Source organism: Notolepis coatsorum (assembly GCF_963971535.1).
Source record: "Notolepis coatsorum genome assembly, contig: SUPER_8_unloc_1, whole genome shotgun sequence".
NCBI classification, from domain to species: Eukaryota; Metazoa; Chordata; class Actinopteri; order Aulopiformes; family Paralepididae; genus Notolepis; species Notolepis coatsorum.
The window spans coordinates 2,038,307-2,057,530 of NW_028174873.1; the positions used below are offsets into that span (position 1 = coordinate 2,038,307).

Sequence of the window (19,224 nt, forward strand, 5' to 3'; positions counted from 1 at the left end):
ATGTTTGATGTTTCGATATGATGATGTTTGTACTGTTTGATATGATGTTGTATGTACTGTTTGATGATTGTATATGCATACATATACATACCTACCTACATACATATATATATACCTACACATATATATATATACATACAGTACAGTGCTGATCTGTGCAGTTCATGGCCCACAGAAAGAGGAAGAGAAAACGGAGGAAGGAACAAAGGAAACTCATTGATGATGAAAAGAACAAAAAAAGGACAAACAGCAGAACAGTTCATGTTATGAATGCAGATATAAACCTGGCACCAAACTATCCTCCAAACACATTCCAGTCCAACTATTCCCCCGCGGCCACCAGGGTGCCAGTGTGGGGCACCAGGGTGCCAGTGTGGGCCACCAGGGTGCCAGTGTGGGGCAGGTGTTCTGTGGTCACAGAGGCCTGGCACTAATGTTCATTCATTCATTCATTCATTCATTCAATCTTTATTTATACTCGATAATACACTGAGTAATTAAACTCATTTACAGTGCCGTCGAGATGTTACATACACAAGTGTCACAGTGTGTTCATAAATATAAAGACATCAGACAATCAGAATAATTGAGAGCACATTTTAAAATACATTAAAAAAAATTATAAAAAATCTTTTAAAAAGAATAAAATAGCTCAAAATTAAAACAGAGGTAATAATTTAAAAACAATTACATATTGTGGTGACCTGACTGGTCATTAAGGTTCTAAACCGACCCATAGACACTAGAGTGTCTAGTTTCAGTGTTTCCTGCAGGGTATTCCATGAGGTAGGGGCAAAAAAGCCAAAAGCAGATCTACCAAGTTCAGTACAAACTCTAGGCACTCTAAGTTTAAGCCAAAAACTGGATCGTGTACGACAGGGTCCAGTGGTCCATTCCAATAAAGAACTAATATAATTTGGACAATCTCTAATTATGGCTTTATAGATAAAAAGATTGCAATGCAACTTACGTCTCTCTGCCAGAGAGGCCCACCCGACCTTATTATATAGGATACAATGGTGAGTACCATAACTATCACCGGTGATAAATCTAATGGCTGAATGATAAACAGAGTCTAAGGGCTTAAGAGTGGAAGCCGCTGCATGTCTATAAATCACAGCTCCGTAATCCAGAACAGATAGGAACACTGCTTCCACAACTCTCTTTCTACTAATCATAGGGAAGTTGGCTCTATTTCTATACAAAAAACCAATCTTTTTCCGTAATTTACTGGCGAGAACGCCCACATGTCTGTGCAGTGGTAAGAGTACGTATGATATTACTGTTCCACTGTGAGGTGTTTACAAGATCCAGTAATAAAACACCAATTTATTACATTGTTTTAGTGGTCAATAGATACAAAAAAATTTACTAATTAATCTCACAATTTTCTGTAATTAATCTAGATTAATCGAGATTAAAAATAGCATTTTTCTACTTAAGACCGAAGCTTGTAACAGATATTTACTTGAGTAAAATCACGGAATTAATGTAAAATCAACACAAAGAAAAGTATTATTTAGATTCAAAGACTATTTGAATAGCTTTCTTTGAATACAGTTTCTCTCCTGTGAAATACAAATGTTCAACAAAACAACATCAACATTGACTCAGCTAGACCTCTTTCTTATATCCGCGGCGCTGAGATTGAAGATTTTTCACTCCATAGATTAATCTAGATACATTTATTTTAATGCTTTAAATAGTCTAAATTAATCTCCAAAGTTAAAGCATTAATTGTGACAGCCCTACATTGTTTTAATGATATATTTATCTCATACGCGTGTGAGGAAAGAAAAGGGCCCTCTAACCATCCTGTGAAAGGCCTCTATTCTAACTCCATGTCCAGTAAATGTGTCGTGTGAACTATAGCTGAAGGCTCTACAGATGTAAACAGATTTCCCCAAAGTGCACCAGGAGTCAGTGAAGCACCATAAAGGCCCCAGCTGATACCCCCCCCAGCAGCCCAGGCCCCTCCACCCTGATTAGGGTTAGTAATTGGCCAGACCCCTCTGGAGCCTGCTGGCAGAGGGTACTAATCCATACCGTGCCAGGTTAAAACCATTTCCCTTGTAGTGTTGTGGCTAGCCATCCCGCCATCTGCACCAAGCTGATTACACTTTAATGAGGGAGAGGGAAGACTCGCTCTCCCAAAACACCAGGACGGGGCAGGGAAAGACTGTGTGTGTGTGTGTGTGTGTGTGTGTGTGTGTGTGTGTGTGTGTGTGTGTGTGTGTGTGTGTGTGTGTGTGTACTGTGATTATCTGTATGCAAAAGATAAAAGAGTGTGTGGGGGGTGTGAGGGGGTTAGCAGGAGGACCACAGAGCTCCCATTGGGTAGGAAACACCTGTCACCGGGGTTTAGGATGGGACCTCTGACCCCGGCTGAAGCACTGGAGCGAGAAAAGAGAAAGGACCGGGAGAAATCAAGCACCTGGTCCTAAAAACAGTTAATGGGGCCGATGGTCGTCCGTCATCCGCTGAACAACAACACTCCCAGTGACACTGGGACAGTGGGATCCATGCTCGAGGCGCTACTCAACTTCTAATCATATATTATTTAATAATACCTAATCTGATTATGAAATCGCATGGCTGCAAGTTGAAAACGTCATGTTGATTAATAGTGTAGTGTTACTACTACACGGGCCTGCTGGATATAAATATGTAGTTTGACTGATACACAAAATGGGTTTATTTATGTTGATTTAATTTAGTTGTGTCGATGTTTCCATTTTTGCAAAATGGGTATATTCTGTTTGGTTTTACGCAATAAGTCTATCGGACGGTGTGTGCTGTATGTGTGTAGGGGCAGGTATATATATATAAGAATCTTTCTTCTTCCTGTTCCTTTTGGCCATGGGATTTGGTGAATTATATTAATATGTTCTGTTGGACTGTGGTAATTCCATGTACGAATAAATAAATAAATGATGATATAGACCGACATATGGGACAAAGAGAAGAGGCTAAGTAGAGTAGAGTAGTGAAGGGTAGAGCTGAGTAGAGTATGGTAGTTAGAGTAGTGTAGAAGTAGAGTACACTAGAGTAGGGTAGAGTCATCATCGTCAAAGTACAGTACAGTAGAGTATAATAGGCTAGAGTAGAGTACAGTAGAGTATATTAGAATAGGCTAGAGTAGAGTAGAGTAGAGTATATTAGAATAGGCTAGAGTACAGTAGAGTATATTAGAATAGGCTAGAGTAGAGTAGAGTAGAGTAGAGTAGAGTAGAGTAGAGTAGAGTAGAATAGGCTAGAGTAGAGTAGAGTATATTAGAATAGGCTAGAGTAGAGTAGAGTAGCGTAGAGTAGAGTAGAGTATATTAGAATAGGCTAGAGTAGAGTAGAGTAGAGTAGAGTAGAGTAGAGTAGAATAGGCTAGAGTAGAGTAGAGTATATTAGAATAGGCTAGAGTAGAGTAGAGTAGCGTAGAGTAGAGTAGAGTATATTAGAATAGGCTAGAGTACAGTAGAGTAGAGTATATTAGAATAGGCTAGAGTACAGTAGAGTATATTAGAATAGGCTAGAGTACAGTAGAGTAGAGTATATTAGAATAGGCTAGAGTAGAGTAGAGTAGAGTATATTAGAATAGGCTAGAGTACAGTAGAGTATATTAGAATAGGCTAGAGTACAGTAGAGTAGAGTATATTAGAATAGGCTAGAGTAGAGTAGAGTAGAGTATATTAGAATAGGCTAGAGTACAGTAGAGTATATTAGAATAGGCTAGAGTACAGTAGAGTAGAGTATATTAGAATAGGCTAGAGTAGAGTAGAGTAGAGTATATTAGAATAGGCTAGAGTACAGTAGAGTATATTAGAATAGGCTAGAGTACAGTACAGTAGAGTATATTAGAATAGGCTAGAGTAGAGTACAGTAGAGTATATTAGAATAGGCTAGAGTAGAGTACAGTAGAGTATATTAGAATAGGCTAGAGTAGAGTACAGGAGTAGAGTATATTAGAATAGGCTAGAGTAGAGTACAGTAGAGTATATTAGAATAGGCTAGAGTAGAGTAGAGTGCAGTAGAGTACATCTTTATGATCTCTAAGGAGCTTTTTGTTTTGCAGCCAGTGGATAACAAGCAATCATTGATAAAAACAACATACTGTACAAGACAAAAACAAGTTAAAAAACATCACCTACCCACCTACCTATGTATACTATCTACCTACCTATGTACCTACCTACCTACCGGTACAATTTGTTGATCACAGCTGGGATGAGTCTTATGAAATATTTTTCTTTTGTTTTGTTCACATTGAGTTTCAAGGACAGGCTAACTAACTACTCCACCACATCCTGTTCTACAGCCTGGCTGATACCGACCCCTAGTGGCTGCAGCTTGGTATAACAGACTGACACAGTCCAAACAAAACAAGAGTTATTAAAATAATGTTCTAAACATACTGGTAGATGTTAACGTTGAAAGAATGATATAATAACCACTTAACATACTGGTAGATCTAGTTATTGTTGAAGGAATGATAACCCTGTTTACCAAGTCCCACGTGATTGTTGTAGCTGGACATTTGAATAAAATATTCAACAAATTACAAACGAATGAATTGAAGATGGACATTGACACATGTAGATCAAATTGCCTATTTGTCACAATTATTCGCACCATCCCTTTCTTGTCACAGCTGTTGCACAAATGGTGAAAAGTTATACTGGTTATTACTGGTCAACACATCTGAGCATAACAATTCTTTTTAAGGTTTTAGAGGAATAGATCTCTACTATAAAGTAACACTATCTTCCCTTACACTTTATTTTCGATCAAATGTAACTGGTGCATGTGCTACAGAGGAACGTATAGAGTATGTTAACATTCCTTCAATGGTAAACAAGATCTCAACGTTGATCTTGCATATATTGCACAATTTAAAAAGCGGCTTAAAAAATACACATTAGAGAAATATAGAATCGAGTAATGCGGATAAACAAAGTCATGTTATTTTGTGTTATGTAGTGCTGTACTGTATTCACTGCTGTCAAGTGACTCAAGTTTTTTCTTTTTGTACTATAAGTCAAAGTATAGTATATAATGTATTATACAAAATTATGTTAAATCAAGTAAAGTTTTATGGAAGAAAAAAAAAAGTAAATGTAAGGGGGTAGGGATCAATAAGCTTAGCTTCCCTCTACTCCTTTTTTGAACATGTCAACAAACTAACTACATTGCTCTTGACTTTTTGCTTAATTTCTTTTTCATCATGATTGTTATGTTTGACGGAGCTTGATATTGGGATTTGTTTGGAGGAATATGGAGAATATATGTTAAAAAATTAACTTTTTCATTCATTCAAAGTTTTGTACCTAATTTTCTGCATTGTACCTCAGTTTACTAATTGTACTACTTTAGATTGTATATTGTATATATGTATATTTATTGCTCTTTACTTTTTTATTTTTTTTTTGCTTACTTTCTTACTTATTTTACTGTATGAAGCACACTCTCAGGGGCTCATACAGAACCAAGCATTTCACTGTAAAGTATGTGTATTTTATTGTGATATTTAATAAACAAACTTGAACTTGATCTACGAGTAGCCAAGCTTGACATTAATTTATCATTTGATTGGTTTGAAAACACTACTTTCCACAACATTTGCAAAATGTATCATTTTTCAATAATAACTTATTCAGACCTGGAAAACGATTTTTTTTGTTTTTACAATTGCATGACGTTTTCAGGTTTTCCATGACCAGCTGTCCCCACACCTCCACCCCCACGCCATCTAGGGGTTGGCGAAGAAATCGATACAGAAATACATCGCAATCTTTTGCGTGCCAATATTATAATCGACACAGTGACGCCAAGTATCAATATTTATTCAATATAAATATTGGAATATAAATGATTGGAATGAGGTGAACAGAATGAAAACGTTATCTTATTAGATATAGATTTGTATTTATGGCAGATGTAAGCAAAGTCTTCCATTGGGGACATCATTTGCAATTGAAGAAAGGTAATAAATCGCAATATCGTGATATTACAATATTGTGATTCTAGTATCACGATAATATCGTATCGACGTGGATAAAAGTATTTTTCCTGGGGTCTGTAAGGGGCATTAACAGGGTTTCCATGACGATACAGAACACAGTTCAGGAATGATGTTAGAGTTGCTGTTCTAAACACTGGTGTCTGGTAGGACGTTCCCGGGAAAATCTTCTGGCACACAGGAAGTGATGCGTTTTACATCACCAGCAGCGAAAGCAGTTTGTCTGGAATGAATAGACGACTAACTCAGTAGTATGAATTTTCATGATGGAAAGCAAGTCAATACAGTACAAACCCTGCAATGACCGCTTATCACCAGTAGATGTCGCTAAAACAAACAGAAATGAGGATCTTGCAGATTACCACTTTAGACTGAACATTATTTTTCTATTTAAATTCAGTACATTTGAAAATCAAGATTAACTCCGGGCCAACAGCGCCCGCTGCTGATGGCCCTTCCGTGCCAACGCTATATATCCAATGGAGAATACGACTTATTTGCGAGTACTTAAAACATATCAAATATAATAGCAATAGATCTAAATAACAGTGATCGTCAATGAGTTGCTTCCAGTCAACAACATGCACGAAACAGATAATTTTTTCATACATACATTTCCATTTTATACCGTGATGAATATCAATATATTTCTAGAGCGTTCTGTCTCATCTCAATAAACTCCAGCAAATCAAGCTTAAAGGGGAACTATCTTATAAATGGCCTTTTTCAGTGTTTAGCATTTTTCCTAGCTATGTGAACTTATATTAATATGATCTATGTCTCTAATTCTCATATTGGCGCATTCTTCCAATTCTCCTCTCACAATATTCACCCTCACTGAACTGAGTCATCTGAAAACGTGCTGATTTGTGATGTCAGAGAGACACCGCTGCATGATAATGTCCCAGATGCCACCAGGCCACACAGTGGTTTAGGAGCCCAGGCTCAAAACGGCTCGAGATCTTGAGGTAGAAAAATGCTGTTTTTGAGGACTTCCATTAGAAATACAAAACAATGAATAAAAAAAAATAAAAAATTACAGAGGTGTTCCATAAACTCACAGGAATTGTGTAAAAGTGCCCAAATAGTGAAAGAAATAGTAAAATAGTTCCCCTTTAAATTAATTTCCTTAGAAATCGTAGCTTGATTTATGAATCGTTTTCAAATAAACGCTAGATTATCCATATTATATGTGTCCTTATGCACGAAGAGAAGCGGGGTCTGAAAAATCGCTTCTCCGTTACTTTGGTCGGCGCGAACCTCACATACACACTCCGATGGCGGTGATAGGAACATCTGATTACCCCAAGATTCGTAACATAAAGGCCTTACCTCACATCTGATGTCATGCAAAAAGATGAATCCAATTCCTGATCGCCATTCCAAATATCGATTGCGTCCATTGATCCAACGTTATAGTCCAAAACACATAATCCACAATGCTCCCAGTGGGGGGACTCAATGCAATATTATCCAGCTGCATGCCCGAGAAGTAAAACCTGGACCGGACTTATTTTTTTGATGCACAGTCCCAGCCAATCCAATGATGTGCAATACCATCCGGGAGACGATAGGCGGCGGTATTTGCCCTTTGCGAGCTCAGACCCATTCCCAATGATAACGTCAGGCTGGAATCGCTGGATGGATGAAAAATGAATGGATAGCGCTAATAAAAGAAATAACGATTAAAACCAGACTATACTCGTGATTGGCACGGAAGCGATGGCGAGTTAACCCGACTATACTCATGGTTGGCAATGAATGGGTTAAGAATGGATATAATAATACAATTCACCGTAGCACTCATGTAGCACAATATACACAACCCTAGGTTATAGGCAAACCAGCTAACTAGCTACACAATATACACATCTTTGGGTTATAGCTTATAGGGAAACCAGCTACACAATAGTGTTGTCACGATACTGGAATTTCGAACTTCGATACGATACCTTGAAAAGTATCGATATTCAATACCATTTTCGATACCACGGCGAAAAAGGTTCAATCTTAAAATGTCTGGTACTATAAGAGAAGATAAATATAACACTTTTAAAACCCTTTGTTTATCTTTAGATCACACATTTAAAAATAACTAAATGATATAATCTTAGAAATTAAGTAAAGTTAATAGTACAGATTGATTGAATCAATCAATTGATTGAACATTTTATTAACAGATTGCAGAATGGGTACAATACAGTAGGGGAGACCGGGGCACAGTGGATCAAGGGGCACAGTGAATCAGTGGCTATTTATAGAAACTTGCACACAGGAATGCCTTGATGATGTCATCAGTGTGTGCCTCTGGTTAATCCATATCTGAAAATGTGTTTAATTTCCAGGCAACACACTCTTGTGAAGAATTGAAAAGTAATCCCCGTTTTGTACCATCAAATGTAAAATTTCGGGTTTTTAAGTGATTCACTGTGCCCCGGTAAAAGGAGGTTGCTTTGTTTGTTGACTAACGGCAATATTAACTCCTCAATTTAACTATTTTTTATTCCAAATATAACTATATATATATATATTATATCAATCTGTGCCATACTATTGCATGCTTTATCCGGTTTCAGAAAAATTATGTATATAATATCTGGACTGATGCACAGTGCCCCAGGTAGCGATCCACTGTACCGGTGGGGCGCAGTGGATCAAATATATTTTTACATTCAACCCCATCTCATATTTGGCAGTTGGCAGGATATGTTTTATAGAGAACATATTCTGCTATCAATTCCACAGTAGACCAGAACCATGCTGTCATCAAGCCAGGAAAAATGCTGAAATATAAGATTTCTGATCCACTGTGCCCGGTCTCCCCTACAGCTCAATACACACAATTGTTAAGGGGTTGCAGACCAGAGAAAGACTTTTGTCTTGTTTACATCAGGGTCCCCCATTTCCAATTCATCATAACATAATATGAAAAAAAAATGTGTTGTCAAATTTAATTTACCTTTTTTCAACTGCAAAGTAAAACTTTGTCAACATGTTTTATCTAATAAAATAAAGTTAAGTCTGTTCATCTCACTTCAATAATTTTTATTGCAGAACATGGTATTTTCTCAAGCAGACGGATGTAAACACTGTAATCTGTGTTGCATGTACCTGACAAACTGAACTGTTTGTATTAGTCATATTCCAACTTAACTGAATGCACATGTGTGTGTGTGTGTGGACTACTGTACCATTACAGGTATTGAAATTAACAATGCAACTTCCTTATGCAATTTTGTATGAATAATTAAATATCGATATTGCGGAAAATTAGTATTGAAACCGTTTTAAGTAATCAGAATCGATGTATCGGAAAAAACGATATTTTTGACAACACTACTACACAATATACACATCTTTGGGTTATAGGCAGAGCAGCTAGCTACACAATACAATATACACATCCCTAGGTTATAGGCAAACCAGCTAACTAGTTACTCAGACCATCAGACTCTCCCCGAGTCCCTCACTCTCCAGCTTCAAATCCTGTCTCAAAACCCACCTGTTCTCCATAGCTTTTAACCTTCCATACCCATAACCTCCCTCCCACATCCTGTTGTTATTGTGGCTCTATGTTCCTGTGTATTTCATATTGTTCCGTTTCCCCTGTGGTTGTTTCTTTTCTTTCTGCCTACTGTCAGCGACTTTGGGTTACTGAGAAGCACTATAAATTAGGGATGTCCGATATTGGCATTAAAATGTGATATAGGAAAATATCGGTATCGGTTTAATATCGAGCATCCCTACTATAAATTAAATGAATTATTATTATTAACCTTAACCCTTATCCCCAACAGCAGCATATTGTTCCAACACCTGGCCCTTCTCAGTTGACCAAGACTTTTTATTTATTTTTTTCATGCTGAATGAGTTATTTCCTGACCAAAGAAAATGTCTAATTTCTGCACAGTGGTAGAGTAGACACAACATTGGAAAGGCATATTACTGTTCCACTGTGACTCGTTTACAAGATCCAGTAATAAAACACCAAATTGACAGTTTCTACCAACATGGAGGAAAATGGGCATTCTAAACATTCCATGAAAGGCCTCCATTGACACAACTCTATACATGTAGCAATTTCTTTTTATTATTATTATCTTCTCAAAATTCAGACAAATATTGCCAAATAAAATACCATAAAATGTTAAAAAGTCCAAAGGTGGCGGGTACTTCTTTCAGCAATTTGTAGGCTGCTTACAAGGGAACACACAATTACTCGCTTTTTTTCCCAATGAAAATATTCATAAATAAAGAAAACACTTAATAGGAAACTTCAAGACTTTTATTCCACCACTTTAATGACAGAGGAACGCATAACAACCTAATAAAAAAAAATAAAGATTCAGTCATTCACGCAACAGTCATATACATTTTAAGATCAACTGCCTCAATGAGCCAAGCTTGAAGGAATTCTAAAAGGCAACCAATAATACAAAAATATACTCTTTATATTTTTCTTTTTGAAATTTTTGCATTTTCTGTCACTTGTTAGGCCAAATTATTCCCCACATACATAATCATACACTTCTCAGTAAAGAACACTTCTCTCAGTAAAGAACAGACAGATGAGGGCGTCATCTGCATATAATGATTCTAATTCTATGGACTTCTGTCTGAAAATTAGTTTTCCAAAAGCCTGGTTTTGCAGAGGGTCAAACAGGACAGAACACTAATATTGGTACAGTTAATAAAATAAAATGTAAGAAATTGTATAATAAAATAAAAAGCGCTCAGTTTGTTTGACATTAATGTGGACAATTTCTCCTCCAGTCCTGAGTTTCAATCCAGCATACATGTATGGACAAGAACTTCTAAAGTTAAACTAAAAGTCTAGCATTCAGCTTAAATAGTCACACCTTGAGACATTCATATGCAACATTGTTTAAAGCCCCAATCCAGGATTTTGTTTTATTATATAAATTATATATACATAGATGTCTGTTTAACAGTACAGTCTAGACTAGACTGTTAAAAAAAATCTTGACAACTTTAAAATCCCACCTAGACCTGTTTGCTCCACTGAAAAAAAATTATGAAACATAAATGAACCATTTAGAGATTCTGAATGTTAAAAACTGTGTTTTGTTTAACGGTCTTGTACTAGAAAGGACAATTCAAGTACTAGTTATTTTGCACAAGTACTTGCAGGATAAAAAACTAATTTGACAAAGATTACCCTCAAAAACGAATGAAATAAAACAGAAATGCCAACAGTGAATTAATATTGGCACCATGGGTGGCACTGCACTACAGTTCTGGATTGGGGCTTTAAAAAATTAAATTAAAGAAATTCTCAACCACAGTTAATGTCCTGGAAAAATCCACATCCGGCACTACAAATATGCCGCCATTCACCACATAATTTCCTCCAAAATTGACTCAGTGAGGCAAATCTAACAACAAGAGGACCAAAATATAAAATACTTCAAATCAGGCTTTCCCCAACCGTGGTCTGATCCAAAATGGGGTTGGCCACTATGTGAATGGGAGCGGCGAGGAATTCCTAATAAAACTAAAATGTCTACCAATAATAATATTTGGTCACTATTTAGACGCGGAAAAACAACCGCCAAGAGCTTTTACGCAGAGAAGCCACAGGGTTGTTTTTCTACTGTGTTAAAGACTCGACACCAGATCACATTCATTCAATGTTGGCTTGTAGGAATTCTCCAACATCAACATAGGGGTCAATAACTTAGAAATAATAAAGGATGGGGACCCCTGACTTAGTGTGTGTGTGTGTGTGTTGGGTGGAGTAGAGAAGGGGTGGGGTCATGATGATTGTATATATTTTTTTCAAGGATCAGGTCTTCAGTTATGAGTGAGCTCCAGGGTCAGTTTGCATTTCTGCAAGCTCTGTACTCATTATTGTCACATTGGTATATTTAGTATACAGATGCAGGGGTACCGTGGTATATCCTTGGTATTTTAGTATACAGATGCAGGGGTACTGTGGTATATCCTTGGTATACAAATGCAGGGGTACCGTGATATATCCCTGACTCGTTAATAAATTCCCAGTTCCCACACACCATCATCAGCCTTTATTTCAGTGTGAAGGTCAAAGATCCTTTGTCTGGTAAACCATCTCTACGTCGTACTGAATACAGTGTAGTGCAAGTGAAGACAAGCTCCCCCAGTTTACAAAGTCACAATTTGATTTGAGTGATGATAGGAGCTAAAAAGGCAATGGGGTTGTTTATTTAGATAACGGGAGACATGCCGTCCAATGAGCTCTTCAGAATTGGAGCCAAAACCAGAATCGCCAGGAGCTCAGAACTGTATTCCTTTCGCGTGGATAATAGCTAATTAGCTATAGACCTTTTGGGTGGAATTGTGTTGCTAGGGGGAACAGCTTGGTTCCAAGTGTATTTCCTGTCAGCTATTGCAAATTTAAAATGTTGGCATGTTTGAAAAAGTCTATATCCTGGTTTAAAGGGAGGATTCAGATGTTTTTTGGACATATGCAAATCGGGAAGGAGGCAGCAAATGGGGTTACAAGACAAAAAAAAAAAGTGTTCATCCACGCCATAACATGCAGACAAAGGCTTTAACCATCCACAACAAACCGCTTCAGAGCAACACAACGTGTCCCCAGCGTGACGTCATACTACGCACTGGGGCTTGTCAAATTAATCAAGCATAGGAAATGCTAGAGGACCCTGATTTGTTGTCTGCATGTTATAGTGTGGATTCCTATTTCTATCAAGTGACCTTGTTTACTACCCGTCTGAAACGTCCCGGTCCACCCACTCAGAACCGGGCCAGAACTCTGACCACAGGACTGTCGGGTGAGACAGCTAATGGCATCGCATCAACTACTACACCACTAGAAAGTACTACATAATATACACACCACCTAACATCCAAAAAAATCCAAACAATCCCTTTAAGGTCTTCTTAGCCAATGCCCGTATACATGAGTAAATAGAAGACTGCGAGCGTTACCATGGAAACAGAACTCGGACCGCAAAACCCCAGAGTAAACAGGATGGTGTTTACATGCCCCAGTACCTCGGCTAATATCTGCATTATTTCCCAGAGTTGGGACAGCTTATCCCCGCTGCTGTAAAGGGGATATGTATGTTGCATCCGCTCAGATGGATATCATCTTCATATACAGTAAATGCACTCATTGACATGATCATTCATTAGGTTTATTAAAAAAAATATAATAATATGTAACACATTCCCTCTTTATGTCTTTGTCTTTATGAACAATAAACATATTGGTTCAACCCTTGCTTTTGACTTTGTGAAGATCAGGGTTCATTAATAATGATTTCAGGAGTGGCAGTCGGCCCGGCGCCCGCCTGCCTCCGTGCCCAATAGTGACATTGACCACCCGTTTAAATGCAGGGAGTCACCCGGGCATCGGCCATATTCTGGTTCAGGTCTTATTGGGGTTACCCCTTTCACTGCCACACGACAGAAGGTTACCCCTTTCACTGCCACACGACAGAAGGTTACCCCTTTCACTGCCACACGACAGAAGGTTACCCCTTTCACTGCCACACGACAGAAGGTTACCCCTTTCACTGCCACACGACAGAAGGTTACCCCTTGCACTGCCACACGACAGAAGGTTAACCCTTTCACTGCCACACGACAGAAGGTTAACCCTTTCACAACCACACTACGTACGGTTAACCCTTTCACTACCACACTCCAGACTGTTGTGTGGTAAGTGAAAGGGTTAACCGTACGTAGTGTGGTAGTGAAAGGGTTATTAAGACACTTCATACACGCTCCTTCCATATCCTGCGCTCCTGTATCCCAGTTTTCCACAAATGGAACCCATGAAAAGAATATTCCCATTCCTTGGTGGTGTGCCGCGTCCACAGAGAGGCCTGGGGGGTCTGCGAGAAGGCTGGGAGAGGCATACTGAATATTAAGGTATACCATTATGGACCCATACAAAAAAAAGGTATGGATTTGCACTATACCGTAGTCAACAATATATACAAATTATAAAACTATAAATCTACTTTTTGAAGTTACCTTAAATATCGTCCCATGATCACATTTCGACCCCACCGCGCATCCCCAGTCCGTTAAGTTAAGCCCCCTCCCTCTCTGACTCACCAATAGGTCATCATAGAAAATAAATATGATAATTCACCTCCCCAGAGTTCTTGTACCGCCGCTGTGTTTTTGTGTCGACATCAAATGTAACCAAGATCCCGTGTGCAGATGGTAAACAAAAAAACAAAACAAGAGTGGCGAGTGTAACGTGTTGACGTGCCTCAGTGAGCAGCAAGCCAGGCGAGCGGAGCCCCGTGTTATTACCGTGGTGTACGGAGCCCCGTGTTATTACCGTGGTGTACGGAAGTTCAATCAATAATTGTGAGCATGAGATACTCTCTCATAAAGCCAGAAACCAGAGAAGACTCACACACGTGATGTCATCAGGTATAACGTCTGGTCGCTGCTCCACAGACAATGAATGGGAGACTTTGTGAACCCAAAGAATTTCTATTATATAATTATTATTATTTAAAAAAAAAAAAAAAAAATTATTCTATAGTAGTGTGCTCAGTTCTGCAACAGAAAATGTGCCCCTATACTCCTCTATGTTCCCCTGGGTGCTCTATCAGTGTCATCTATACCATCATATACTCAGAACATTCTCCTGGGTGTCTCTCAGTGTCATCTATACCATCATATACTCAGAACATTCTCCTGGGTGTCTCTCAGTGTCATCTATACCATCATATACTCAGGACATTCTCCTGGGTGTCTCTCAGTGTCATCTATAACATCATATACTCAGAACATTCCCCTGGGTGTCTCTCAGTGTCATCTATAACATCATATACTCAGAACATTCTCCTGGGTGTCTCTCAGTGTCATCTATACCATCATATACTCAGGACATTCTCCTGGGTGTCTCTCAGTGTCATCTATAACATCATATACTCAGAACATTCTCCTGGGTGTCTCTCTCAGTGTCATCTATAACATCATATACTCAGGACATTCTCCTGGGTGTCTCTCAGTGTCATCTATACCATCATATACTCCGAACATTCTCCTGGGTGTCTCTCTCAGTGTCATGTCACCTTTACCATCTCTCCCAATTCACTGTCTATGGAGCAGTTTTAGAGCCAATACCTGATGACATCACATAGTTTTAGCACTGTAGTTTCTGGATTTGCGGGGAGAGTTGCTCATGTTCATTAATATCTTTGGACCGTCTTTGACCATAAGACTAACATATATGAATTCTGAAGGTGGGCATTATTCCCCTTTTAAAGGGCTTCATCGTTGGAATAGGAGTGTAGCCAGGACCGGTGATTGTAGCAGAGTTATAAACATTTACACGTTACCCAAAACCAGCTTGCGTGAATAGCTGGGTCCAGAAAGTAAAGAGACCATGCACAGAATGTTTGTGTAATTATCTTTCTTCCAACATGGATGGTAGAGTAGGAAAAAAAGTTTGGAAAAAGATATTACTATTACACTGCGACTTAGAAGATCCAGTAATAAGACGCCAATTTATAAAATGTTTGTTGATAAATTGGCAACCACCGTTTTGCACATAAGAAACGTGTCTCTTCCAACATGGTGGACAAACGGGGCATTCCAAACATTGCGTGAAAGGCCTCTAATTCCCCGTCAACGTAGCCACAGAGTGAGAGAGTGGGTGTACAGAGAGAGGTAGTCGTATACAAACGAACACAAACCTGGAATAAAGGTGGTTCAGGGATCAAGGAGTATTTTCAAAGGTCTAACTCTCAGGTACGGCCTCTGGAGGAGGCGGGCGGCCGGAGCAAACATCTGCTCCAAAGTAGTTAAAGGGTCACTTCACCAAAAAGAAAACAACAATACCGATTCATTTTGATCACCATCGATCTCACACACATCCAAAAACGGCGCTAAAAAAAGCCGTTTTGCACACATTCATTTAGTTTGACAGTTATTGAGAGTGAATGAATTTGAATATGGCCACCTGGTGATGTCATCTGGGACATTGAATTGTTGCGTTAATTACAGCGCCATGAAATGAGGTAGATGGGGATAAAAATAGCAATACCTTGTCTTCATCTTCAATCCTTTAATTGAGCTGTAATTAACACAACACAAGGATCCAATGTCCCGGTGGCCACGTGCAAACTCACTCACTCTCAACAGCCGTCTGACTGGATGTAACGTGTGTGAGACCACGTGTAGGGATGGAGGCACCAGTGATGTGGTGAGACCACGTGTAGGGATGGATGTAATGTGTGTGAGACCACGTGTAGGGATGGAGGCACCAGTGATGTGTTGAGATCATGTGTAGGGATGGAGGCACCAGTGATGTGGTGAGACCACGTGTAGGGATGGATGTAACGTGTGTGAGACCACGTGTAGGGATGGAGGCACCAGTGATGTGGTGAGATCATGTGTAGGGATGGAGGCACCAGTGATGTGTTGAGACCACGTGTAGGGATGGAGGCACCAGTGATGTGTTGAGATCATGTGTAGGGATGGATGTAATGTGTGTGAGACCACGTGTAGGGATGGAGGCACCAGTGATGTGTTGAGATCATGTGTAGGGATGGATGTAATGTGTGTGAGACCACGTGTAGGGATGGAGGCACCAGTGATGTGTTGAGATCCTGTGTAGGGATGGATGTAACGTGTGTGAGATCCTGTGTAGGGATGGAGGCACCAGTGATGTGTTCCCAGACCGAGCGCTCGCATGAATCACTAGAGCGGCGCTCGAGCAAGTGTTTAGGGAAATACATTTTTAGAACGCTGCATCTTGACCCTTTCACTACCACACTACAGAAGATTAACCTTTCACACTACAGATGGTTAACAGTCTGTAGTGTGTTGTAGTGAAAGTGTTAACCTTCTGTGTAGTATGGCAGTGAAAGGGTTAACCATTTTGCTGCTGTGTGGCAGTGAACGGGTTAAAGTGCACGACGGCAGCAATAGCGAGATATTGCGCAGTCTCACGTGCGCGCTACCGATTTGTATCAAGTCTCGCTCTCCGCGGACGTAGCGATGGACAGCGATATACCCGACGCTTAATGCATAGTCAAAACAGTCGGCTGCCATTTGTAATGATAATTACATGACCTCCACCTGTCTATCTGCATCAGGTGTCCGTATCAACACTAGTCTATGAACGATACGCAAAGTGGGCGACATGTTGTTGGCACAATTTGGAAATGCACAAACACCGCTGTTTTAATTTTTTGGATAGTGGTGGTAAGCGGTAACGCATACACCAGCCATGCTCCACAGCTTCCTGCCACAACTCACGCCTCGCGGGATTTCGGAGAGATTTCAAAGCAAGTTTTCCGTTTCATTAGCAGCACAAACAGGCACTTTTGGTGAAAAAAAAAAAAAAAAAACATAAAATAAAACCGAGCACCCTCAAAAATGTGTTGAAACAAATCAATATAGGTTTATTTATTTTTTTTTGTGAAGTGCCCCTTTTAACTGCAGCTCAGCTTTTGAGCAGCGACAGCCGATCGGAGAGCCGTAGCCGTGAGGTACTTCCGGCACGATCCGCCCACCGCTCGCCGCGCCGTGTATCCAAGAGCAGCCGACACTCGACACCCAACGTCACCGCTCACCGCCATCGGTGGAAATCGAGTGTAAAGTATAAAGAACTGGCTTTGGTTCGTCAGTCGGTCGTCGTCATAATAAAATACTGTATGAACCCAACAACAATGGAATCCTTTCCGTCATTCGATTCCATTATTCCACCGAATTTCACTAACGGAATGGCGACAGTAGTCGTTCGTGGGGAGAAAATAAGAACGTCAGTGTCGAAGGACTTCAAATGTAGGGAATGTTTAAAAAACGAAACATGCGCTACTAGAACACAAGGGGGCGCCAGCTACAGTAAGAACTCTACAGCCCACTATGATGTCCTCAAGTTATACAGGGTCAAAGAGACAATTCTTTAATAACAAAAAAAAAATCTCTTTACATTTATTGTTCTCCTGCCCCCCCCCCCCCGCACGTACATGTACACTGCATCGCGTGCAGCTCGAGGAGGAGTCCTTGTCTCGTCGAATTGTGCGTCACGCCCTATTTTCCATAGAGAATGTATTCAGACCCGCCTCCTTTGGTAACATAAAGACCCCCTAGTTAGCGTCTCATAAAAAAAGTAAAAAAAAAAAAAAAACAAGCCAACTAAACGCTTAATAAGCCGTGGTTTTGGTTCTGTGTCTTCTAATTGACTTTCTTTGTGGGGTCAAAACAAGGAAAAAAATATGTCACTTTGTTTGGCTATGCTTTAAATCAGAATTTGAACAGTTCCAATAGTCTCTCTCTCCCTCCATCTTATTCAAGTATAATACATGGATCCATCTCCTTACCCTTCCCGTCCTCCTCCCGGAGCTCTCAGTCAGGCTGAGGGGGTCGTGTACGGAACACTCCTCAGCCGGCACAGTAGCCAGTCAGCCCAGGCGAGAGGGACAGAAGAGAACGGCGACGTGATGAGCGATAAGTCTTCGGGGCGTTGCCGGGGCGACGACGACGACGACGGACAACTACGCTATAGCCATATTAGCAGCAGCAACAGCGGCAACAGGAGGGTAATCTCTGGAGGTGATCTCGGGCGTCCGGTAGCTGTGCCGAGCCGGGTGGAGGCTCCCCCCCCCCGGTTACTTCTTCCTGGTGTGCTGCCTCCTGGCCTGCAGCCGCTGGCGAGAGCCCACCGGCTTGGAGCCGGCGCCGATGGAGAAGGCGGCCGCGCCCGGAGACCCTGTTGGGGAAACGGATGGAAAGAGGGCGGTTCGGTTAACGTCACGGTGACCAAATGCGTCCACATTTTTATAGGATTCTATCACATTTTCATAACAATAGCGAATATAACTTACCCTGCGCCGTTTTCATTGAGGTTTCTTACAAATTACCAATGTTTTATTTGTCCTTTATATGCGGATAACATTAAAATCTTAAATTGTACCATTATGTTTCCCTTTAGACAACAAACATAATGCTAATGATGCACTTTTGTTAAGATAATTAGGTGACCATTCTCGGTCACTATATTCAGGTCGCATTAATAGTTCTGTGTTGATGTTCAGATCACGTTTTCCTAATCCGGTGCTGACCTGTGAACTAGGTGCTAAAGGTCTTGGGATTTGTAGTCATTTTGTAGTCATTTTTAAACCAATGCTGCCATCTACTGACAACAGAAAGTGTTGTGTATAACGTCAAGTTGATTAGAGAGGCTACCCGCACACTTGTAAACACCGTCGCCT

At 40.0% G+C, this 19,224-nt stretch overlaps 1 protein-coding gene across 1 annotated transcript in view; it reads right to left on the bottom strand.

The window, feature by feature from the left end:
* Nucleotides 1-18,190: 18,190 nt before the first annotated feature.
* The window catches only part of pom121 (POM121 transmembrane nucleoporin), a 49,202-nt gene continuing 48,168 nt past the window's right edge, over nt 18,191-19,224 (bottom strand). The window contains exon 14 of the mRNA XM_084338374.1: nt 18,191-18,722. Within this exon, the coding sequence (XP_084194500.1) occupies nt 18,622-18,722 (101 nt within the window). The 3' untranslated portion in view covers nt 18,191-18,621. The remainder of the gene's footprint in view (nt 18,723-19,224) is intronic.